This window comes from Staurois parvus, unplaced genomic scaffold, assembly GCF_062004578.1.
Source record: "Staurois parvus isolate SC_StPar_1 unplaced genomic scaffold, SC_StPar_1.0 ptg001642l, whole genome shotgun sequence".
Classification (NCBI taxonomy): domain Eukaryota; kingdom Metazoa; phylum Chordata; class Amphibia; order Anura; family Ranidae; genus Staurois; species Staurois parvus.
Window position 1 is genome coordinate 1,137,243 of NW_028319438.1, and position 26,359 is coordinate 1,163,601.

Genomic DNA, 26,359 nt, shown 5'->3' on the forward strand with positions numbered 1-26,359 from the left:
TCACTCAGTCCTTGTTGCTAGGTTACCCTGGATCACTTAGCTCTTGTTACAAGGGTACCCTGGACCACTTAATCTTGCTGCCATGATACCCTGGGCAAGGTATACCTTGTTGCTAGGTTACACTGGATTACGCAACACTTGTTGCTAGGTTACCATGATCACTCTGTACCTGTTGCCAGGTTACCCTGAATCACTTAATCTTGTTAGCATGATGCCCTGGACAACGTAATCCTTGTTGCTAGGTCACCATGGATCATTGAGTTGTTTTGCTAGGTTAGGATCAGTCAGTCCTAGTTGTTAGTTTACCCTGGATCACTCAGTCTTGGTTACTGGATTACTGTGGATCACTTAATCTTGTTGCTAGGATATCCCAGAATTGTTGCTATACTGTCCTTGTTGCTATGCAAGCCTAGACAGCTTAGTCCCTATGGTTAGGACACCTTTCTTCAGTTTCTGGTCTTGTCCTGTTGCTAGGCTACCCGTGATCACTCAGTTCTGATTACTAGGTTACTGTGGATCACTTAATCTTGTTGCTAGGATTTCCCAGAACTGTTGTTATACCTCTCTTGTTGCTAAGCGAATCCTGGACTGCTTCGTCCCCATGGTTTGGGTCTTATATCATTACCATGGGTCACCTTTTCTCTGGTTTCTGGTCTTGTACATTAGGGATGTCTGTTGCTAGGTTACCCTGTCTCTAGGATACCCTGCATCAGCCAGGGTTAGTTTCTGGTGCTCGGCCCTGTTGCTAGGTTACCCCCACAGAGCATCAGTCTGAGCTAGTTGCTAGGAGACCCTGCTTCCGCCGTCGTTGCCAGGCGAAGCTCACTCGCTGCACACTCCAGGCTCCTGCTCGGCACTCCTCTGCTCCGACCTGTTGCCGGGGGTGACGCTCGCCGTGTCGGCGCTCGTTCGCTCTGGCCTGGGCCGGGGGATCTCATCATGGAGTCGCAGTGCGATTACTCCATGATTTTCCCGGCCTGTCCGCTGCTCCCCTCCGACCTGCCGGCCCGTTACCGCACCCTGCCCCGCCGGAACCACCTCTACCTGGGCGAGACCCTCCGCTTCCTGCTGGTGCTGCGCCTGAGAGGGGAGGAGGCGGCTCAGGATAGTCCGGGGAGCGAGGCCTCCTCTTCCTGGGCGCCGCTGGCCGCCTCTCTCTCTGCTCTGGCCAGCGTGTGTCCGGGGGAGGAGGAGGCAGCGGCGGTGGACGAGGAGGACGAGGACGGCGGGGACACCGCACCGGGGAGGGCCTACCGACACTGCCGGGCCATCCTCAGCCAGCAACAGCCGCAGCTACAGCAACAGCCCGCCGGGGAGCATGGAGGGGTGAGAGATACTGATGTGTCATTGTGTATATATATATATATATCCCATAGAGATCATGGAGGGGAGAGATACTGATGATGGGTCATTGTATGTATATATATATCCCATAGAGATCATGGAGGGGGGAGATACTGATGATGGGTCATTGTATGTATATATATATATCCCATAGAGATCATGGAGGGGGGAGAGAGATACTGATGATGGGTCATTGTATGTATATATATATCCCATAGAGAGCATGGAGGGGGGAGATACTGATGTGTCATTGTGTATATATATATATATATATCCCATAGAGAGCATGGAGGGGGGAAAGAGATACCGATGATGGGTCATTGTATGTATATATATATCCCATAGAGATCATGGAGGGGGGAGATACTGATGATGGGTCATTGTATGTATATATATATCCCATAGAGAGCATGGAGGGGGGAAAGAGATACCGATGATGGGTCATTGTATGTATATATATATCCCATAGAGATCATGGAGGGGGGAGAGAGATACTGATGATGGGTCATTGTATGTATATATATATATCCCATAGAGATCATGGAGGGGGGAGAGATACTGATGTGTCATTGTGTGTGTATATATATATATATATATATATATATATATATCTCTATCCCATAGAGAGCATGGAGGGGGGAGAGAGATACTGATGATGGGTCATTGTATGTATATATATATCCCATAGAGATCATGGAGGGGGGAGAGATACTGATGATGGGTCATTGTATGTATATATATATCCCATAGAGATCATGGAGGGGGGAGAGATACTGATGATGGGTCATTGTATGTATATATATATCCCATAGAGATCATGGAGGGGGGAGATACTGATGATGGGTCATTGTATGTATATATATATCCCATAGAGATCATGGAGGGGGGAGAGATACTGATGATGGGTCATTGTATGTATATATATATCCCATAGAGATCATGGAGGGGGGAGAGATACTGATGATGTGTCATTGTATGTATATATATATCCCATAGAGATCATGGAGGGGGGAGATACTGATGATGGGTCATTGTATGTATGTATATATATATATATATATATCCCATAGAGAGCATGGAGGGGGGAGATACTGATGATGAGTCATTGTATGTATGTATGTATGTATGTATGTGTATGTATATATATATCTCCCATAGAGAGCATGGGGGGGGGGGGGGGGCGAGAGACTGCCAATAATGTGTCATAGTGTATACCTTCCCTCATAGAGAGCATGGAGGGGGAATGAATGAGAATATATCATATTATACTCCATATACCTCCCCATGGAGATTGACACCAAAAGGACCTGTCATTGTATAATACCCACTCCCCCCCCCCCACACACACACACAGGGGTGTGCCACAGGGACTGTCACTGAGTTTTATACCTCTCCTCATACCCTCCTCCCCCATAAGGACTATCACCAAAAGGACCTGTCATTGTATGATAATATTTGTACCTCCACATAGAGACTGACACTTAGAGAACCTGTCACCGATTGTCACTCCTCATACCTTCCCCTATGTAGCTTGAGGACCTGTCCTAACTGTCATTGTGTGTCACTGCATGATACTCCACATAGAGACTGAGAAAGAGGACCTGTCATTATGGTCACTGCATGTTATTCCTCATACCTTCCCCCATAGAGACAGACACTAAAATGACTTCTCATTGTTTAATACTCCTCATATCTTCCCCTATAGAGACAGAGACTATGAGGACCTGTCATAGGATAATACCAATACCCTCTCCCATAAAGACTGACACTAAGAGGACCTGTCATTGCATGTCACTGACTGTCATACCTTCCCCTATATAGACAGACACAAAGAGGACCTCTCATTGTATAATACTCCTCATACCTTCCCCCCATAGAGACCGAGACTAAGAGGACCTGTCATTGTATAATACCCATACCCTCCTCCATACAGGGGTGTGCCACAGGGACTGTCACTGAGTATCATACCTCTCCTCATACCCTCCCTCACAGAGAATGACACTGACAACATGGAGGGGTGTGAGAGAGAGAGAATGTCATAACATAGAGACTGGGAGAGAGAAAATGTCAAATTATACTTCATTTACCTTCCTTCGTAGAGACTGTCGGACAATGACTGAGAAAGAGGACCTGTCATTACTGTCACTGCATGTCATTCCTCATACCTTCCCTCATAGATCCTGATACTAAGAGGTCCTGTCATTACTGTCACTGCATGTCTCTCCTGATACCTTCCCTCATAGATCCTGATACTAAGAGGTCCTGTCATTACTGTCACTGCATGTCTCTCCTGATACCTTCCCTCATAGATCCTGATACTAAGAGGACCTGTCATTACTGTCACTGCATGTCATTCCTCATACCTTCCCTCATAGATCCTGATACTAAGAGGACCTGTCATTACTGTCACTGCATGTCATTCCTCATACCTTCCCTCATAGAGCCTGACACTAAGAGGACCTGTCATTACTGTCACTGCATGTCATTCCTCATACCTTCCCTCATAGATCCTGATACTAAGAGGACCTGTCATTACTGTCACTGCATGTCATTCCTTATACCTTCCCTCATAGAGCCTGACACTAAGAGGACCTGTCATTACTGTCACTGCATGTCTCTCCTGATACCTTCCCTCATAGATCCTGATACTAAGAGGACCTGTCATTACTGTCACTGCATGTCATTCCTCATACCTTCCCTCATAGAGCCTGACACTAAGAGGACCTATCATTACTGTCACTGCATGTCTCTCCTGATACCTTCCCTCATAGATCCTGATACTAAGAGGTCCTGTCATTACTGTCACTGCATGTCCTTCCTCATACCTTCCCTCATAGATCCTGACACTAAGAGGACCTGTCATTACTGTCACTGCATGTCATTCCTCATACCTTCCCTCATAGATCCTGACACTAAGAGGACCTGTCATTACTGTCACTGCATGTCATTCCTCATACCTTCCCTCATAGATCCTGATACTAAGAGGACCTGTCATTACTGTCACTGCATGTCATTCCTTATACCTTCCCTCATAGAGCCTGACACTAAGAGGACCTGTCATTACTGTCACTGCATGTCTCTCCTGATACCTTCCCTCATAGATCCTGATACTAAGAGGTCCTGTCATTACTGTCACTGCATGTCCTTCCTCATACCTTCCCTCATAGATCCTGACACTAAGAGGACCTGTCATTACTGTCACTGCATGTCATTCCTCATACCTTCCCTCATAGATCCTGATACTAAGAGGACCTGTCATTACTGTCACTGCATGTCTCTCCTGATACCTTCCCTCATAGATCCTGACACTAAGAGGTCCTGTCATTACTGTCACTGCATGTCCTTCCTCATACCTTCCCTCATAGATCCTGACACTAAGAGGACCTGTCATTACTGGCACTGCATGTCCTTCCTCATACCTTCCCTCATAGATCCTGATACTAAGAGGTCCTGTCATTACTGTCACTGCATGTCATTCCTCATACCTTCCCTCATAGATCCTGACACTAAGAGGTCCTGTCATTACTGTCACTGCATGTCCTTCCTCATACCTTCCCTCATAGAGCCTGACACTAAGAGGACCTGTTATTACTGTCTCTGCATGTCATTCCTCATACCTTCCCTCATAGATCCTGATACTAAGAGGACCTATCATTATTGGTACTGCATGTCTCTCCTGATACCTTCCTCCATAGAGACACACTAAAAGGACCTGTCATTTTTTGTCACCGTGTGTCACAGTGGGATTCTCTCCATTCCTTCCCCCCCCACACAGCCTGACACTAAGTAGACTTGTCTTTGCATCTCATTCTTGATACCTTACTCCATAGAGACTGACACTGAGCAAGAGAACCTGATTGTCAATGCATGTCACTCCACATACTTTGGCCAATAGAGGGGTTAAAAAAAATAACTTGTCATTGCATGTCATTCCTCTCAATTCTTCCCTAGAGAGATTGATACTAAGAAAACCTTTCATTGTCTGTCACTGCCTATCACTACTGATATTCTCCACATATCGCCTCAGAAAGAGAACCTGTCACTGCATGCCATTCCTCATACCTTCTTCATATAGCCTGATAGTAAGAGGACCTGTCATTGTCTGTCCCTACTTATCTTTACTTATATCTTCCACAGCCTGAGAAAAGCAACCTGTCACTGCATGCCATTCCTCATACCTTCTTCATATAGCCTGATAGTAAGAGGACCTGTCATTGTCTGTCCCTACTTATCTTTACTTATATATTCCACAGCCTGATACTAAGAGAACCTGTCACTGCATGTCATTCCTCATACCTTCCCCCTTAGACCCTGATACTAAGAGAACCTGTCACTGCATGCCATTCCTCATACCTTCCCCCTCAGACCCTGATACTAAGAGAACCTGTCACTGCATGTCATTCCTCATACCTTCCCCCTTAGACCCTGATACTAAGAGAACCTGTCACTGCATGTTATTCCTCATACCTTCCCCCTCAGACCCTGATACTAAGAGAACCTGTCACTGCATGTTATTCCTCATACCTTCCCCCTCAGACCCTGATACTAAGAGAACCTGTCACTGCATGTTATTCCTCATACCTTCCCCCTCAGACCCTGATACTAAGAGAACCTGTCACTGCACGTTATTCCTCATACCTTCTCCCTTAGACCCTGATATTAAGAGAACCTGTCACTGCATGTCATTCCTCATACCTTCCCCCTCAGACCCTGATACTAAGAGAACCTGTCACTGCATGTCATTCCTCATACCTTCCCCCTTAGACCCTGATACTAAGAGAACCTGTCACTGCACGTTATTCCTCATACCTTCTCCCTCAGACCCTGATACTAAGAGAACCTGTCACTGCATGTTATTCCTCATCCCTTCCCCCTTAGACCCTGATACTAAGAGAACCTGTCACTGCATGTTATTCCTCATACCTTCCCCCTTAGACCCTGATACTAAGAGAACCTGTCACTGCATGTTATTCCTCATCCCTTCCCCCTTAGACCCTGATACTAAGAGAACCTGTCACTGCATGTCATTCCTCATACCTTCCCCCTCTGACCCTGATACTAAGAGAACCTGTCACTGCATGTCATTCCTCATACCTTCCCCCTTAGACCCTGATACTAAGAGAACCTGTCACTGCATGTTATTCCTCATACCTTCCCCCTTAGACCCTGATACTAAGAGAACCTGTCACTGCACGTTATTCCTCATACCTTCCCCTTAGACCAGGGGTGGGCAAACTTTTTGACTTGAGGGCCGCAATGGGTTCATATATTGGACCCGGGGGGCCGGACCAAGAGTAGATGAATGATGTGTATGTGTCATCCATAGTAAGTATAGTAATATTCCCCCATAGTAAGCATAGTAATTAATCCCCCATATAGTAATTCATCCCCCATAGTAATTCATCCCCCATATAGTAATTCATCCCCCATAGTAATTCATCCCCCATAGTAATTCATCCCCCATAGTAATTCATCCCCCATATAGTAATTCATCCCCCATAGTAATTCATCCCCCATAGTAATTCATCCCCCATAGTAATTCATCCCCCATATAGTAATTCATCCCCCATATAGTAATTCATCCCCCATATAGTAATTCACCCCCCATATAGTAATTCATCCCCCATATAGTAATTCATCCCCCATATAGTAATTCATCCCCCATAGTAATTCATCCCCCATATAGTAATTCATCCCCCCTATAGTAATTCATCCCCCCTATAGTAATTCATCCCCCCATATAGTAATTCATCCCCCATATAGTAATTCATCCCCCCATATAGTAATTCATCCCCCCATATAGTAATTCATCCCCCCATATAGTAATTCATCCCCCCCATAGTAATTCATCCCCCATATAGTAATTCATCCCCCCCATAGTAATTCATCCCCCATAGTAATTCATCCCCCCTATATTAATTCATCCCCCATATTAAGTCCCCAAGTCCCCCCTGTGTCAATTCACTTACCTTTGCTCCGCTCGTTCCTCTCGCCGTGTTCCCGCGCCGTTCCGGTGTAGCATGAAAATCTGTGTCCTATGAGGATCTGTCCCCCTCGACGTATCTGCGCATGTGCCAGTTTCAGGCATTAGCAGCCGATCGGCGATCTCCGGCACATGCGCAGATACGTCGAGGGGGACAGATCCTCATAGGACACAGATTTTCATGCTACACCCGGTCTTCAGGGCGGACTGTGAGAGGAGCCTAGCGGGAGCTTAGCTCCGCGGGCCGGATTATAAGGTCCGCCGGGCCGTAGTTTGCCCATTGCTGCCTTAGACCCTGATACTAAGAGAACCTGTCACTGCACGTTATTCCTCATACCTTCCCCCTCAGACCCTGATACTAAGAGAACCTGTCACTGCACGTTATTCCTCATACCTTCCCCTTAGACCCTGATATTAAGAGAACCTGTCATTGCATGTTTTTCCTCATACCTTCCCCTTAGACCCTGATACTAAGAGAACCTGTCACTGCATGTTATTCCTCATACCTTCCCCTTAGACCCTGATATTAAGAGAACCTGTCATTGCATGTTTTTCCTCATACCTTCCCCTTAGACCCTGATACTAAGAGAACCTGTCACTGCACGTTATTCCTCATACCTTCCCCCTTAGAGCCTGATACTAAGAGAACCTGTCACTGCACGTTATTCTTCATACCTTCCCCCTTAGAGCCTGATACTAAGAGAACCTGTCACTGCACATTATTCCTCATACCTTCCCCTTTAGAGCCTGATACTAAGAGAACCTGTCACTGCACATTATTCCTCATACCTTCCCCTTTAGAGCCTGATACTAAGAGAACCTGTCATCATCATGTCTGTTAACAGTCATGACATGCCAGAGTGGCTTCATATGTATTTGTATACAAACATGAACCTTTGATTATTTTTTTTTTGCTGGCTAGCATGACAGTGTGTTGTAGAACTTTGGTGTTGATCTGTTATCAGAGCCTGACCCTCAGGCCAGAAAGAGGACCTGTCATTTGTTGTCTGTTATTCTTCCCCATGAAGCTTGGTAGGAAGCTGTGGAAGAGAAACGGTCATTGCTGTCACTTTGTCCCCCTTCCCTGTCACTGTCTGTTATCTGGGCCTGACAGCAGGGGAGAGAGAGACATGCAATGTCCATCTCCTCTGTTATCCCATTGCCCCCCTTTTCCTGCGATCTACAATGTATTGTTTGGCGACATTTTTCATTGTTATACAGGATTTATACAGTGGTAACAAGCGGTTTGCACAGTATTGTACAATATTAAAGGAGAAAGCACAGTTACAGTACAATACAAGAGGGTTAGGAGGGTCCTGCTCATGAGAGCTTACAATCAAATAGGGAGCAGCAAGGGGTAGAAAAGGTAATAACTGTGAGAGATGAGCTGCTGATACCATCAGACTAGTTAGAGCCAATAACAGACATAAGCTTTATTTTCCATCTTGCATTATTATTCCTGTCACCCCGTCATCCCTCCAACCGGGTGTTCTGTGGTCCTTGCCCCTGCTTCTGAGACACCTGTCATTCCTATAGATCTCCTTCTGTCACTTCATTCTCTGCTCTGATCTCATACTGTTACATGCCATTCTTCTCCTTCATCTGTCACCTGTATAATCCTACCCGGTCACTGCTGTCACGTATGGCACTCCAGTTATCCTGCCTTGGCACTACTTTCATGTTCCTGATCACCCATGTCAATGTCCTTGTCCTACCTGTCACCCTTCCTGCGCAGGTTGATGTGTCTTTGTCATACCTGTCACCCTTCCTGCGCATGGTAATGTGTCCTTGTCATACCTGTCACCCTTCCTGCACATGTTGATGTGTCCTTGTCATACCTGTCACCCTTCCTGCGCATGGTGATGTGTCCTTGTCATACCGGTCACCCTTCCTGCGCATGGTAATGTGTCCTTGTCATACCTGTCACCCTTCCTGCACATGTTGATGTGTCCTTGTCCTACCGGTCACCCTTCCTGCGCAGGTTGATGTGTCCTTGTCATACCGGTCACCCTTCCTGCACATGTTGATGTGTCCTTGTCCTACCGGTCACCCTTCCTGCGCAGGTTGATGTGTCCTTGTCATACCGGTCACCCTTCCTGCACATGTTGATGTGTCCTTGTCATACCTGTCACCCTCCCTGTGCATGTCAGCATCTCCTTGTTTTACATGTCACTCTTTTTGTAATGGTCGATGTGTCTTTGTTATACCTGTCATCCTCCCTGTACATGTCAGTGTGTCCTTGTCATGCTTGTCACTCTCCCCGTATAGGTCAGTGTGTTCTTATTATACCGGTCACCCTACCTGTACATCGGCCGGTATCTCCTTAACCTGTCACTCCACCTGTAAATATCAGCCTGTCCTTGGCATACCTGTCACCCTCATCATATATGTCAGCCTGTCCTTGGCATACCTGTCACCCTCATATATGTCAGCCTGTCCTTGGCATTCTTTTCACCCTCATCATATATGTCAGCCTGTCCTTGGCATACCTGTCACCCTCATCATATATGTCAGCCTGTCCTTGGCATACCTGTCACCCTCATCATATATGTCAGCCTGTCCTTGGCATACTTTTCACCCTCATCATATATGTCAGCCTGTCCTTGGCATACTTTTCACCCTCATCATATATGTCAGCCTGTCCTTGGCATACCTGTCACCCTCATCATATATGTCAGCCTGTCCTTGGCATACCTGTCACCCTCATCATATATGTCAGCCTGTCCTTGGCATACCTGTCACCCTCATCATATATGTCAGCCTGTCCTTGGCATACCTGTCACCCTCATCATATATGTCAGCCTGTCCTTGGCATACCTGTCGCCCTCATATACAGTCATGGCCGAAATTGTTGGCACCCTTGATATTTCTCCAGGAAATCATGTATTTCTCACGAAACGTATTGCATTAACACATGTTTTGCTATACACATGTTTATTCCCTTTGTGTGTATTGGGACAAAACAAAAAAAGGGAGGAAAGAAAGCAAATTCGACATAATGTCACACAAACCTCCAAAAATGGGCTGGACAAAAGTATTGGCACCCTTTCACAACTGCGGATAAATAAGAATGTTACAAGCATGTGATGCTCCTGTAAACTCACCTGGGGCAAGTAACAGGTGTGGGCAATATAGAAATCACACCTGAAAGCAGATAAAAAGGAGAGACGTTCACTTAACCTTTGCATTGTGTGTCTGTCTGTGCCACACTAAGCATGGACAACAGAAAGAGGAGACGAGAACTGTCTGAGGACCTGAGAACCAAAATTGTGGCAAAATATCAACAATCTCAAGGTTACAAGTCCATCTCCAGAGAACTAGATTTGCCTTTGTCCACAGTGCGCAACATTATCAAGAAGTTTGCAACCCATGGCACTGTAGCTAATCTCCCTGGTCGTGGACGGATGAGGAAAATTGATGAAAGATTGCAACGCAGAATAGTCCGGATGGTGGATAAGCAGCCCCAAACATGTTCCAAAGACATTCAAGCTGTCCTGCAGGCTCAGGGAGCATCAGTGTCAGCGCGAACTATCCGTCGACATTTAAATGAAATGAAACGCTATGGCAGGAGACCCAGGAGGACCCCACTGCTGACACAGAGACATAAAAAAGCAAGACTACAGTTTGCCAAAATGTACTTGAGTAAGCCAAAAGCCTTCTGGGAAAACGTCTTGTGGACAGATGAGACCAAGATAGAGCTTTTCGGTAAAGCACATCATTCTACTGTTTACCGAAAACGGAATGAGGCCTACAAAGAACAAAACACAGTACCTACGGTAAAATATGGTGGAGGTTCAATGATGTTTTGGGGTTGTTTTGCTGCCTCTGGCACTGGGTGCCTTGACTGTGTGCAAGGCATCATGAAATCTGAGGATTACCAAAGGATTTTGGGTCGCACTGTAGGGCCCAGTGTCAGAAAGCTGGGTTTGCGTCCAAGATCCTGGGTCTTCCAGCAGGACAATGACCCCAAACATACGTCAAAAAGCACTCAGAAATGGATGGCAAAGAAGCGCTGGAGAGTTCTGAAGTGGCCAGCAATGAGCCCAGATCTAAATCCCATTGAACACCTGTGGAGAGATCTTAAAATTGCTGTTGGGAAAAGGTGTCCTTCCAATAAGAGAGACCTGGAGCTGTTTGCAAAGGAAGAGTGGTCCAAAATTCCGGGTGAGAGGTGTCAGAAGCTTATTGATGGTTATAGGAAGCGACTGATTTCAGTTATGTTTTCCAAAGGGTGTGCAACCAAATATTAAGTTAAGGGTGCCAATACTTTTGTCCAGCCCATTTTTGGGGTTTTGTGTGACATTATGTCATATTTGCTTTTCTGCCTCTGTTTTATATTTGTTCCAATACATACAAAGGGAATAAACATGTGTATAGCAAAACATGTGTTAATGCAATACCTTTTTTGTGTGAAATACTTGATTTTCAGGAAAAATATCAAGGGTGCCAACAATTTCGGCCATGACTGTATGTCAGCCTGTCCTTGGCATTCTTTTCACCCTCATCATATATGTCAGCCTGTCCTTGGCATACCTGTCATCCTCATCATATATGTCAGCCTGTCCTTGGCATACCTGTCACCCTCACTATATATGTCAGCCTGTCCTTGGCATACCTGTCACCCTCATCATATATGTCAGCCTGTCCTTATCATATCCGTCATCCTCCCCATACATGTTGTCATCGTCTTGTCGTACATGTCAGCCTGTCCTTGGCATACCTGTCACCCTCAACATATATCTATTTATTATTTATATCAGATACTTATATAGCGCCGTCAATTTGTGCAGCACTTTACATATATATTGTACATTCACATCAGTCCCTAACCCTCAAGGGGTGTACAATCTAAGGTCCCTAACCCTCAAGGGGTGTACAATCTAAGGTCCCTAACCCTCAAGGGGCGTACAATCTAAGGTCCCTAACCCTCAAGGGGTGTACAATCTAAGGTCCCTAACTTATATTTATACATACACATACTAGGGACAATTTAGACAGGTGCCAATTCACCTACCAGCATGTCTTTGGAGTGTGGGAGGAAACCGGGGTTCCCGGAGGAAACCTACGCAGGCACAGGGAGAACATGCAAACTCCAGGCTGGTGGTGCCGTGGTTGGGATTCAAACCAACGACCCGAGTACTGCCAGGCGGAAATGCTAACCATTTAGCCACTGTGCTGCCCGTATATGTCAGCATGTCCTTGCTTGTCATACCTGCCACCCTCACCATACATGTCAGTGTATCATATCCGTCATCCTCCCCATACATGTTGTCACCGTCTTGTCAAACCTGTCACCCTCACCATACATGTTGCCACCGTCTTGTCAAACCTGTCACCCTCACCATACATGTTGTCACCGTCTTGTCAAACCTGTCACCCTCACCATACATGTTGTCACCGTCTTGTCAAACCTGTCACCCTCACCATACATGTTGTCACCGTCTTGTCAAACCTGTCACCCTCACCATACTTGTTGTCACCGTCTTGTCAAACCTGTCACCCTCACCATACATGTTGTCACCGTCTTGTCAAACCTGTCACCCTCACCATACATGTCACCGTCTTGTCAAACCTGTCACCCTCCCTGTACATGTCAGCCTGTCCTTGGCATACCTGCCACCCACATTATACATGTTGCTATGTTTTTTCATACCTGCACCCTTCCCTATATCTTGTTCTATTAAAGGGATTTAAAGGCAGTGAGAATCTGTCAATGTAAAGCAGCAACTTTCATTGATGGCTTCTTAAATATTTTGCTTGATGGCTCTCTCTGAAATGATTGCATTCCAGAACTGCTGATTCTTCAGAGTCAGACATTTGTCATTGGATAGCTACCTGTTACATTTGACACGTTAATGTGTTTCTGCACATTATGGGGCTGGAATAGGTTGTCCTGGCCTCTGGCTATTCTTCTGCTGTCAAAGGGGGGGGGGGGGAATCTGCTGAATACAGAAATATGTATCCCTGGGCAAAATGCATGTGTTTAAGGGGTTGACACCTTATAATGGCCCGTTGTCTAAGGCGCGTCACCTAGAGAATCTTCATGCTAGCATTCTTTCCCACATCTGAGAATCTACAAACCGAATGTAATTTGGCTTTTTCTGCATTATTTTAAAATTTTTAAATTTTTATAAAGCTTAGCTTGTGAATCATGTACGTTATGGTTGTCCCTTGGATGATATCGCCCATCTGTGGATCTCTGCAGTTCCCTCGGTGTTATCATTAGCCTGTTGTTTCTATTCTGACAAATGCCCTCCTTACCTGGAGTTATATAGGACATCTCTGTGCTATATTCTTTCCATATTGTAGTAGTAGATCAAAGCAGATGATTGAGCCACAGTTTTACTGCCCACCCAACCCCGGCCACCCACTGGAATTCTGACATTGCAGTTTGGCAGGGCTGTGTACATATTGTGGCCACAATGCCACGACATGTCTTAGAAAAAAGAAAAGTGTCAGTAGTACCCCCTGAAAGCCTGCCAGATGCTGCTGTACTGTCATTTTGGGTGGGGGGGCCCATGAAACACAGCTTACTTTGGAAAGGTGGGGAAACCCCTGTCTCAGCTCCCCATATCCCTATTATGTGTAAGTCACCCTGTGCCTGTTAGGGGTACAGGGTGATCTGTCCTAATATTGTGTAGACATGTATAGATGGGGTGGGGGGTTTGGATTGTTTGGTGTTATGTGGTTGCATCCCATTGTTGTATTGTGTGTCTTGCTTGGGAGCAAACTATTATGGGATGTATGTGTTTATGTGTATTGGCTTGGTGGGGGGTGTCTCCAGCAGCCCTCCCTCCTGCTGGGACTGTCTGCTGGTGTGTCTCTTGTTACTAAATGTAGATTGCCCTGCCCTGTGTCATTATGCAGGGAGGGGGGATTGTTCCCTTGAATGTATATATCTTGTATCTGTGTTAAAATAAACTAGTTTACTTCAAGACTGGTGTCGTCTAGTCTTGTATGGTCTGCTGTGGTGTCTGTGGTCGGTGTTCGGACGGGGAAGCGGGAGTCTAACAGAAATACCCAAGCGCAGTCTGTGGCCAGTTCCGTTACACACCACCTTCTGAAAGGCAGTCTACCACAGATCATTTTTCAGAGAGCAGTAAGCATTACCACCAGTGTTACCCCCGGTTCACATATATGCGGCTGTGCGGGCTGAGGTTTGCACGGGCACCAGAGCCCATTCATGTGAATGGACTCCCGTGTCCCGTGACACGCAGGGAAGAAGTCCCTGCACTTCTTTGGAAAATGCAGCCCACACGGGAACCTCAGTTCCCAGTACGGTTGCGTTTTCCAGTGCGGGCGGCGTGCCATTAGAACTAATGGCACCCGCTCATGGGTCAGCATTTCTCCGTGCGGGTGGTGCGGCGGCACGGATTTTCGTGCGGACCCACAGCGGCACCACCCGCACAGATGTGAACCTAGGGTTATACCAGAGCAACTAGGCATGGCAAACAATCTTCTTCTAGCTATGTTTTGGTGGACAGAATCCGAGAGGGAACTCAGAAGAGGAGGATCGGGGCTGCTCTGTGCAAAACTATTGCACAGAGCAGGTAAGTATAACATGTTTGTTTAAATTTAAAAAAATAATAACCTTTTACGAGTGCTTTAAATATTTTTTTTTTTTTTTTTTTTTTCAGTGGGGTTGTGCGGTTTTTCTTTTTTTTTTTCTATTCAATGGAGAAATATATCATCTGTTTACAAAATAGCTTTTGAAAAATACAAGGAATACGGGTACTATAAAACAAACCAAACTCCAGTCATAAGACAATACATACATCAGCAACAGTCTGATCCTCAGGTTGTGGAAACAAGTTAAAAGTTAAGTTAGAACAAAAAGAGTGGGCAAAAGAAAAACAAAAAAATTGTTTTTGAAAGGAATAAAAAAAAAAAAACCCCAAAAAAACAAAAAAATGTGTACTTGCTATAAAGTTGCTTTAAATTTTTTATTATTTTTACTTTGGATTCTTCAATCAGCTCTTCAATCACCTCCTTCATTGTCTTCTAATACAACAATAGAAGCAGTGCCTCCAGATCAGTGCAGTCTCAGTAAAAGCTTGGGAGCTTCGGGGACGGTCTGTAATGCTGATTCAGGCTCTGGATCAGGCTCCTCGGCCTTCATGATGCATGTTCTCCAACAAACTAGGACCTTCCAGATACACAAATCTGTATATTGAGATCATGTGGTGTGTTTGTTTTGAGATCATGCAGTAATTGCATACATTTGGACTCCATTCAACTAATTATGTGGTTTGTGATGTCGTCATCTGCTGGCAACAGAGCGTGCTTATGGTTTCCACAGCAAAGGGATATGAAAATAACAATTTTCAGTTCATGATTTGTAAATACTTTTGAAAATTATGTACATTTTTCCCGAGTCATCTTCTAGGACAGCTCACTTGAGAGATAGGCTCCTCCCAGGAAACACCCGCTCCACCTTTTTCCTCTATAAGTAGCCTCTCTCCCAGGGGACCCTCAGTATTAGTGTTTCCTCAGGCCAGGAGTGAGCTACGCCCGTTTTGTTATTTTTCTAGGGCCACCTGGCGAGGTACAGAGGCCCCCTGGCTGAGGCCCCCCTTTCCTCCTTTTCTAAGCAAGGCAGGGGCCTTGTGAGGGGGCTTCAGTCAGGTCCCCTTCGTGTAAACCCCTCTGGGGTGGGGGTGACAGACCCCAAATGGTCCTAGCGGGGCTCTCCAGGGGGGCAGAGCCCGCTACGCCGACCTGGGCAGGATTGCCTTTCCCTTGGGCTGAGGTGAGCTTACCTTTTCCGGGATCTCTGCAGCATGGACGGTGGTCGGAAGGACGCCGGAGTCGCGTCATTTCCGGGCGCCGGGAAGTGACGTCACTTCCGGCGCAGGAACAGGAAGCGGCGCTGCCGCCATGTGGGCTATGGGCGGCGGGCCGTAGAACTCGCCCACACCACGGCCGCTTCTTCCACCGGCGGCCGTGAGAGGGAGGCCGGCGCATGAGGACCCCAGGGAGAGGGCGGAGCCCGCTAAGCCCTGCTAAACAGCCGCACCAAGGGGGAGTTCGAGGCAAGGATGGAGGCAGATCTGTCAAGGCTGGGGGAGGCCTGCAGCAGGTAAGGGCCTTTTTGGCTGCCACAAACACCCCGCCCGCCCTCTCATTCCCCCCTGCCCTTCTTCCCTACACTACCTAGGGGCTTTCTGGGTGCTGGGGGGCCACGTAGGGGCCCCAAGGGGGCTGCACGGCGGATGGGCGCCCTATGTTCCTCATCCCCAGGTGGGCCCACAGGGGGGTGGCACAGAGGCTTGGTGGTTAGCATGTCTGCCTTGCAGTGAATGGGTTGTGGGTTTGATTCCCGACTATGACACCTCCTGCATGCTTTGCATGGGTTGCATGCTCTCCCTGTACATGCATTGATTTCTAAGAGTCCGGGTCCCGCCCAGGACAAAGCCCCAACCAGGCACCTCAGGGAGATGACCTGGAGGAGGAACAACCGGATCTCTCCCTCCATGACCAGCTGTATGCAGGTCTTAAAAAAAAAAAAAAAAAAAAAAAAGGGAAGAGCGGCCACGCAGTCCATGCGTATTCTACTTTATGGTCCTCCATCAGAAGGGAATGGGAGGAGCCGGAAAAGGAGGCTCTTTCCCAAATACCTCAAGTGGGGATTCCCATTCAAGGAAGAAGATGCTGCACCGTGGGGACAGCATTCCGTGTGGCTCAGAGAGAAGCAACTTAGTCTATCACTGCAAAAAGGCCCAGGTTCAAACCCAGGCTCAGGCACAAAATCTACTCTTAACTTGCACAAGGCCAGATGCTCCCCTTTCTAGAACAAGGCGCCTCGGCGGGAGAGATCCAGGAGTCGCTGCCGGTCTTAGGGGAAACTGTGGCTTTCACTGCAGACGCATCGATGGAAGCTATTTGATTTACAAGCAAAAGTCTACTGCGCTTGTAAATTCTGCCAGAAGAGCTATCTGGTTAGAACCTTGGCAGGGGGATCTTGCCTCTAAATACGACAAAAGGAGACTAGGCACAGGCTGGGGATCAAGGATTAGTCAAGGGGAATGGAAGACTTCCTCTTCAACCCCAACCAGAATAGATCCAGGAACCGGTCCAAGTGACCGGAGGAGCCAAGTGGGAGGAAGGCTGGGACGCTTCCACATACAGTGGCTAAAAATCACTCGGAACACTTTATCTTAGATGCATTCCGAATGGCTACAGAATAGAGTTCTCAAGACCCCCCCCCCCCCCCCCTCAAAGGTTCTTCGCAACACCCCTGCCAAAGGACAGGGGAAAAGCGGACATGTTAGTAGACCTCCTGGATGGGATGCTCGGGCAGAATGTAATTTGCCAGCTGGAGGAGGAAGAGAGGGGGAGTGGTTTTCTACTCCCATTTCTTCCTTAGAAGGAAGGCGTTGGGAACCTGCGGAATGATACTCAACCTGAAAAAGGGGAACGAGTTTGTGGGACCAAAAACAAAAAAAAAAAAAAAAAAAAAAAAAAAAAGTTTTGCAAGGAGACCATACACACAGTGAACAGAACTACTGCCACCAGGGCGTATTTGTGGCTTGGATGGATTTGAAGGACACATATCTGCATGTCCCGATAAGGGAGAAATCAGAGAAGTTTCTCAGGGTTGCGCTGGAAGGCGCAGGGGCAACAATTCTATTTCAGTTCAACGGAGGCAGCATGCAGGGGCGTGCATCTGTAATCCCAGCCCCTTTGGTGGCAGAGACTCTCAGACTGTTTGAGTCCAGGAGTTCTGGTCTCTCCTGAGCCATAGTGGTTGGCGCGTCTGCCTTGCGGTGTATGGGTTGTGGCTTCGGTCCCCGACCGTGGCGCCCCCTGCATGGAGTTTGAGTGTTCGCCCGCGCTTGCAGGGGTTTCCTCTGGGTACTCCCATTTTCATGCACTCCCCTCCGGTCTGTCATCAGCTCCAAGGATATTCACCAATGTCCGAGCAGAACCGCTACTTTTATTTGCAAATACAGAGAGGGGTGTGGAATCCCACGTACGGTGCACAAATTCCTTCCCAGAGTACTTGGGATGGCTAATCAATAGGGGGGGAATATCCCAGCTAATACCTCCCAGAAGGATCACGTATCTGAGGTATGCCCTGGATTCCAAGAATACCTGCTTATACCTAACGGGGGATGGCGACCTGCACGGATGGGCAGCACAGTGGCTAAATGGTTAGCACTTCCGCCTGACAGTACTCGGGTCGTTGGTTCAAATCCCAGCCACAGCACCACCTGCCTGGAGTTTGCATGTTCTCCCTGTGACTGCGTGGGTTTCCTCCCACACTCTGAAGACATGCTGGTAGGTTAATTGGCCCTAGTATGCCAGTGCTGCAATGAGGTTAGTGGGGCGCAGGACAGCTGCCATACCCGGAGTGCAATGGGCACAGTTTCACTCCAGAATACTGCAGGACCATGTCCTCTCCCACTGGAATGGCAGCCAAGCAGCCTTAGATTCCAGGATCCGCCTCACACGCATGAGGAATTCGCTAAAGGGGGGGGGGGGGGAGAACATCCACACCTTAGAGGCTGGGAGAAAATGGCTGCAGGTCAGCCCGGAAAGAATCACCACAGATGTGAGTATGTCTGAGTGGGGTGCTCACATGGAAGACCGCCTGGCCCAGGGCAGGTGGGACGCGAAAATCTCGGACAGATCATCAAACTACAAGGAATTGTTGGCTTTCCAGGGTACGAGAGGGGAAGGAAGTTCAGATCTTGTCCGACAACACAACGGTTGTCACGTACTTAAACAGATAGGGGGGGCACGAGGGCCCCGAGACTGATGGATCTGGCAGAAACCCTCCTGAGCTGGGCAGAGACAAACCTAGAGTCCATCATAGCAGCGCATCTGAAAGGATATCTCAAACAGTTGGCGGACCAAATGAGCCGGAGAGAGGTCACTCAAACAGAGTGGTGCCTCAGCCGTACAGCATTCAATCAAACCTGCGCCAGATGGGGCACTCCCTCCGCGGATCTCTTCACCAACAGCCAAAATACAAAACTGGGGAGGTACTGCAGCCTGCAGAAGGACCCCAGGAATGCAGGGAGAGATGCATTAGCCCCGCATTGGGAGGGAGACCTTCTCTATGGGTTTCCTCCGTTCAGACTGTTGCCGGAAGTGATGCAGAAGATTCAGTCATCCCAAGCCAAAGTCATCCTGATTGTACCGTTTTGGCCCAAAGGGCCATGGTTTGCCCAGCTGAAGGAAGTAAGCTCAACGGACCCATGGATGATACCGCCCTCACACGATTTACGGGGGGGCGAGGGGAGGTGCTACACCCTCACCCAGGAGAACTCTCCCTAGCAGCGTGGCTTCTGAGTGGGACAGGCTAGCCAGGAAAGGCCTGTCAGAGAAAGTGGTCGCCACCATCTTAGACAGAAGGAAGAAATCGACAAACACCGTATATGATTAACTTGGAAGAAGTTCTCCGCCTGGAAAGATAGGAATGGGTCGCCGGGGGCTCCCATCTTACATACAGCATGGGAATTCCTCCAAGCCGGGGTAGATAAGAACCTGGCTGCAAATTCCCTTAAGGTGCAGGTAGCAGTACTATCAAACTTTCTGGAATTAGGATTGGCGGCAGACCCATTAGTAATCAGGTCCCTGAGAGGTATCTCTAGGCGCCGAGTCCTGCCCACGCCGAAGCACCCTACATGGGACCTGGGCACAGTTCTGACGAGTTTTTTCAGCAAGAACCTTTTTGAGCCTTTGGAGGTGTGCTCCTTTAGACTTTTTGACTCCTAAAACCATCCTGCTTGGAGCAATTACGTCTGCCCGCAGAGTCAGCGAACTGCAAGATCTGTTGGTAATAGAACCATACTGCACTAGCCTGCGGGACAGAACCATCCTCCGCACGGATCCGGCGTTTCTACCTAAGGTTGCGTCACATTCTCATAAGTCGCAGGAAGAAATAATACCATCCCTGGAGGGAGACTACAGCAGAATTGATGATCCAAGGAAGGGGGACAGTGCCTCCAAAGGCACCATCACAAGATGGGTAGGAGAGGCCATTTCTGAAGGTTATAGAGCTGCGTCTGTCACCACCGGCCAGCCTAAAGGCGCATTCGACCAGGGCCACCGCAGCCACCTGGGCGGAAAAGGCGGGGGCCTCCCCTGGACAGATCTGCAATGCCGCAACATGGTCCAGTTTCGCAACCTTCGCTAGACACTCCAGATTTGACCTAATCGGCAGCAAGGACCAGGTGTTCGGCAGGAAGGTCCTACGAACAAAGGGCCCACCCTAGAGCATGTATTTCTATTCTACTCCTCTCAAGTGAGCTGTCCTAGAAGATGACTCGGGAAAACGCAGTTATTTACCTGTTAACTGTATTTCCAGGAATCTTCTAGGACAGCGTAACTCCCTCCCGATTGCTGTGTGATTATGTACTAGGGTTTCGTCATGCTTGAAATCGTCATTGTGTCTCTACTACCATTTTTATGCTTTCTCCTAGGCCTTCGGTCATATTCTTATACTGAGGGTCCCCTGGGAGAGAGGCTACTTATAGAGGAAAAAGGTGGAGCGGGTGTTTCCTGGGAGGAGCCTATCTCTCAAGTGAGCTGTCCTAGAAGATTCCTGGAAATACAGTTAACAGGTAAATAACTGCGTTTTTTTTTCCAACCCTGTGGACCATTTTGTATAGTAGCATAAAATCCAATTTTAAAGCAGTATTAAACCCAAAAGCAAGCATTTGTTATATTGCTGCTTGCCAATTCTCAGAATTGATGGCTGCATTCATTTTCTTTTTTTTTTTCCCCTTTATTTTTACTTGGTGATCCAGCCAGTAAGTCTGTTATTTTTCAACAAACCAAGCTCTCATGCATATGTTAAGTGTTGAGACAAACCGTTTACCACTGACAGGGGTGCTTATAATGATCAGCTTTTCTTTATTCATGTAAAAACTTTTATCTTAAAAGGAAAAAAATGTTGCTGTAACTGCTTGTGTAACTGCAGTCTGAGCTGGGGTTTGGTCTCAATTTGTTAGGTAATATAGCAGATTTAAATACACTAACACTCACCTCCACCCAGACTGACAATGCTGCTGTCCAAAGGTGCCCCCTATCCTCCTTCATCCAGACTGGGGTGTTCTAATATAGGAGGTACGTTACTGGCTAGGTGAAACCCAAGGGAAAAGCTTAAAAAAAGAAAGCTAATGCAGCCACCAGATGTAAAGATTGTTAAGCTGCAATGAATTACATTTTTGGTTTAATACCACTTTAACCACTTGCCGACCATGCACTGTAGATATACTGCTACAGTGTGGGCCGTCTGCACAGAGTCATGTATGTATACGTGATTCTACATTACTGGGTAGGGGGCGTGCGCGCTCTCTCGCTCACCCGTCTGAACTCTCACTGGCTCCTTTACAAGCAGATCTCTGGGTCCCAGCCAATGATTCATAGCTGGGACCTGTCGATCGTCAGAGAGAGTGACAGGAGAGAGATCTGTCCAGAAAATGTCCTAGAAACTATTGGAGTAAACAATTCCACATCTTTAGTGGAGGAATCATGCCCCATCGTTGGTGTCAGCAGAACAATAGCATATTGTGGGTGTCAGTGGGAGAAATATTGCCCCGTTGTTGGTACTAGTGGAAGGAATAGTTCCCCATCATTGGTGTAAGTGGAAGGAATAGTGTCCCTTCAATGGTATCAGTGGGAGGAATAGTGGCTCATCATTGGTATCAGTGGGAGGAATAGTGGCTCATCATTGGTATCAGTGGAAGGAATAGTGCCCCATCATTGGTGTCAGTGGGAGGAATAGTGCCCCATCATTGGTATCAGTGGAAGGAATGGTGTCCCATTATTGGTATCAGTGGGAGGAATAGTGCCCCATCATTGGTATCAGTGGGAGGAATAGTGCCCCATCATTGGTGTCAGTGGAGGGAATAGTGCCCCATCATTGGTATCAGTGGGAGGAATAGTGCCCCATCATTGGTATCAGTGGGAGGAATAGTGCCCCATCATTGGTATCAGTGGGAGGAATAGTGCCCCATCATTGGTGTCAGTGGGAGGAATAGTGTCCCATCATTGGTATCAGTGGGAGGAATAGTGCCCTGTCATTGGTATCAGTGGGAGGAATAGTGCCCCGTCATTGGTATCAGTGGGAGGAATAGTGCCCCGTCATTGGTTTCAGTGGGAGGAATAGTGTCCCGTCATTGTTATCAGTGGGGGTATAGTGTCCCATCATTGATATCAGTGGGGGAATAGTGTCCCATCATTATCAGTGGGAGGAACAGTTCCCCATCATTGGTATCAGTGGGAGGAATAGTGCCCCATCATTGGTATCAGTGGGAGGAATAGTGTCCCATCAATATCAGTGGGAGGAATAGTGCCCCATGATTGGTATCAGTGGGAGGAATAGTGCCCCATCATTGGTATCAGTGGGAGGAATAGTGTCCCATCATTATCAGTGGGAGGAATAGTGCCCCATCATTGGTGTCAGTGGGAGGAATAGTGCCCCATGATTGGTATCAGTGGGAGGAATAGTGCCCCATCATTGGTGTCAGTGGGAGGAATAGTGCCTCATCATTGGTGTCAGTGGGAGGAATAGTGCCCCATCACTGGTATCAGTGGGAGGAATAGTGCCCCATCATTGGTATCAGTGGGAGGAATAGTGCCCCATCATTGGTGTCAGTGGGAGGAATAGTGCCCCATCACTGGTATCAGTGGGAGGAATAGTGCCCCATCATTGGTATCAGTGGGAGGAATAGTGCCCCATCATTGGTATCAGTGGGAGGAATAGTGCCCCATCATTGGTATCAGTGGAAGGAATAGTGCCTCATCATTGGTGTCAGTGGGAGGAATAGTGTCCCATCATTGGTGTCAGTGGGAGGAATGGTGCCCCATCATTCGTCACAGTGGTAGGCCTAGTGCCCCATTGTTGGTGTCAGTAGGAGGCATAGTGTTACAAGGGCCAGAAAAGGCAAGCAAAAGTTTGGAGACCACCACTCTAGAAGACCCCTGCTTGAAAATGGCTTCATTAGACTGTTAGGAGCCGAGGATCCAAACAGTTTATCCAAACAGAAACGATGCTGCTGTTTTGCATATGTTCAGGAGGCTCCAGGCGGCCAGCTTGGCCAGCGAATGAAGAGGTTATTCTGCAGTGCACAGTGGAGTATTTTGGTCTGTATGCAGGGCCGCGGATAAGGGGGTACCACCGATCCACCTCTACAGGGCCCAGGCCAGCAGGGGGGGCCAGGCTGCTGGGTGAATCGGATGTGGGCAGGGAAGGTGATCAGCAAGGCAGCGGGGGAAGGGGGAATGCAATTGCTGGAACAGATCCCCTGTGTGGCTCTCTGCAGCAACTGAAAGCTGGCTTCTCTGCATCCCGCTGGCTTTTAGCTTCAGTAATTGCCCTCCAGCAACACCCATCACCCTCCCTGTGCATACGTTTCCCCCTGTTTGCCCCCATCCCCAAAGTGCTGCCTTCTTCCACCCTCTCCTTCCCACTGACAGCTGCAAGCACACAAAAGGGTCCTTCAGGATGGAGAGTGGGGGAAGGGTCCGTAAATATGTCACATTTACCAGCCCGTTTCCTTTCCTGAATGAACAGAATGAGTGATCGGTATCGGTCACTCAATATGTTCATTCATAACTGAAGCATAGCAAACAGCTAAATTGGGAGGGGTGGGGGCCCTGTCAGGTTGGCTGTATGGGGCCCCGTGGTTTGTAACAGCAGCCCTGTCTGTATGCCAGCAAGAGCAGGACTGATAAAAACATTGCAATAACTTGAATGAATTCCTGGCAGCATTCTTTGGAAAATAAACGATCATTGACAGGATCACTGTAATATGAGCCCCGCCTCTGTTTCTCCATTTAGTTTTCCTTTTCGATCCATTAATGAATAATTAACATTTACTGCCTACTTCTGTCTTGCTGTGTAAGCTTTCATTTTCGCTGGCTTGTCTTCTATCATCTTGCTTAGTAATCTGTCACTATTCCGATGCGCATTTCCCCTGCAGCTCCTTCTGCTGTCTGCCTGTAGCGTTGCGTTGCGTCTGATCGTGATCGCCATGTCTGCTGACCAGCACGTTACCAACAAATACTTTTTAGACCCTCAGAGACAGTCGTATGTACTCTCCAGCGCCTCAGGAAATGCACAGCCAAAGGGAAGCCAAGGGAACCAGGACAGCGACAACCAAAGGAGATGCTTCAGGGGTGCAGCCCTCCTCAGACGGGGAGATCAGCCAGTAGATAGAGAATAAACAGGTGGCAATCACACCTAGTGCATTATCCAAGGTTTATTGAAAGGTATAAAAGATAAAAACATACTCACAGACGAAGCATGTGTCTAAAAAGCATTTGCATAATGACGATGGCCACAACGGCAAGCAAGGTGTTCCAACTGTCAGTGTGGCTGACGCGTTTCGGGGACAAATCCCTTTGCTCAGAGCTACTGACCAGCCTCTGATGCAGATGTGTAGTGGATGGATGATGGGAGCCTTGCTGGTGACCAGTGCTGATCATGAAGGGGGGTAAAACTTTCTGGAGGTTAAGTGGTTAAATTCAGCTTGTTGCTTTCCTCTAATGATCTGAATTTCTTCCTTTTTCACAGACCCCAGTTACAGATCCCGTTGTGTCCAGCGATGAGGTCATCTTTCCCCTCTCTGTGTCTTTAGACCGTCTGCCACCAACAACAGTTAAAGCAAAGGTAAATCTTTAAGTTGGTGAGGTTCGGTATTAGTGACCTCTATAGTCAGTTGCCTGTTACTGACCTCTATAGTCAGTTGCCTGTTACTGACCTCTATGGTCAGTTGCCTGTTACTGACCTCTATAGTCAGTTGCCTGTTACTGACCTCTATGGTCAGTTGCCTGTTACTGACCTCTATGGTCAGTTGCCTGTTACTGACCTCTATGGTCAGTTGCCTGTTACTGACCTCTATGGTCAGTTGCCTGTTACTGACCTCTATGGTCAGTTGCCTGTTACTGACCTCTATGGTCAGTTGCCTGTTACTGACCTCTATGGTCAGTTGCCTGTTACTGACCTCTATGGTCAGTTGCCTGTTACTGACCTCTATGGTCAGTTGCCTGTTACTGACCTCTATGGTCAGTTGCCTGTTACTGACCTCTATGGTCAGTTGTCTATTACTAGTAGAAAATCTTGTAGAAATAGGAGGCATAAACATGGTGTGTTAATAGTTAGCACTGTGAAATTGCAGAACTGAGGTTCTTGGTTGAATTTCCAGCTAGGTCACACGGGTTGATTTACTAGGGAAGTGCAAAATCTGGTGTAGCTGTGCATGGTAGCCAATCGGCTTCTAGCTTCAGCTTGTTCAGTTAAGTTTGGAATATAAAACGTGGAAGCTGATTGGTTTCTATGCACGGCTGCACCAGATTTTGCTCTCTCCAGTTTTAGTAAGTCAACCCCACTATCTTCATGAAGTTTGTGCTCTTGCTGTGTTCCCTTTGATGGCTCTGATTTCCTCCCACAATCCTAAATTATTCTGCTAGGTCATAAGCTGTGTCTGCAGTAATGTCGCAGTGCATATTTGTTCTGTCTCTCCAATCTAAGCATTGATAGTGTGATCTCTGTAACTTACAGTTGTGATGAGATAGCGATAACTTCAACCTCAGCTGGATACCACAGTCAGTGACTCAATCGATAAGACATCTTGTAGATCTTGTGAAGTTTATTCCATAAACTGAGAGAATCTTACAACAATGAGCATTCGATAGGTCAAAAGATCATAATGTTTCTGCTCCATGCCATGAGGCTTGCTGCAATGCCTTACTGGGAAAGGGGGAGGTCTATCTATACAACATTAACTAAACCAAAGGAAAGGGAGGGGCAGAGACAACATATAGAAAACACTTAAAGGCATATGACAGTCAATATGACAGTCATGTTAAACATGACAGTATTGCTTCTGTGCTTGTTTATGTACGTAAGGCTCTCTTCACCTGTGCATTTTGGTAACGCATGAAAAAAAAGCACTTTTACCATATCTCCACAATGCACAGTACTTAACGCACAAGCATAGTAGCTGTCAATGCACTTATGCGTTGCGTGCTGCATAACAAAAATGGTGCGGGCACTTTTTTTTTGTTCTTTGCCAT

General features: G+C 47.4%; 1 protein-coding gene across 1 annotated transcript in view; it reads left to right on the forward strand.

The window, feature by feature from the left end:
- Positions 1 to 888: 888 nt before the first annotated feature.
- Positions 889 to 26,359, forward strand: part of TRAPPC14 (trafficking protein particle complex subunit 14) — a 69,227-nt gene continuing 43,756 nt past the window's right edge. Inside the window, exons 1-2 of the mRNA XM_089663234.1 lie at positions 889 to 1,326; positions 24,858 to 24,953. Coding sequence (XP_089519360.1) covers positions 940 to 1,326; positions 24,858 to 24,953 — 483 coding nt within the window. The 5' untranslated portion in view covers positions 889 to 939. The remainder of the gene's footprint in view (positions 1,327 to 24,857; positions 24,954 to 26,359) is intronic.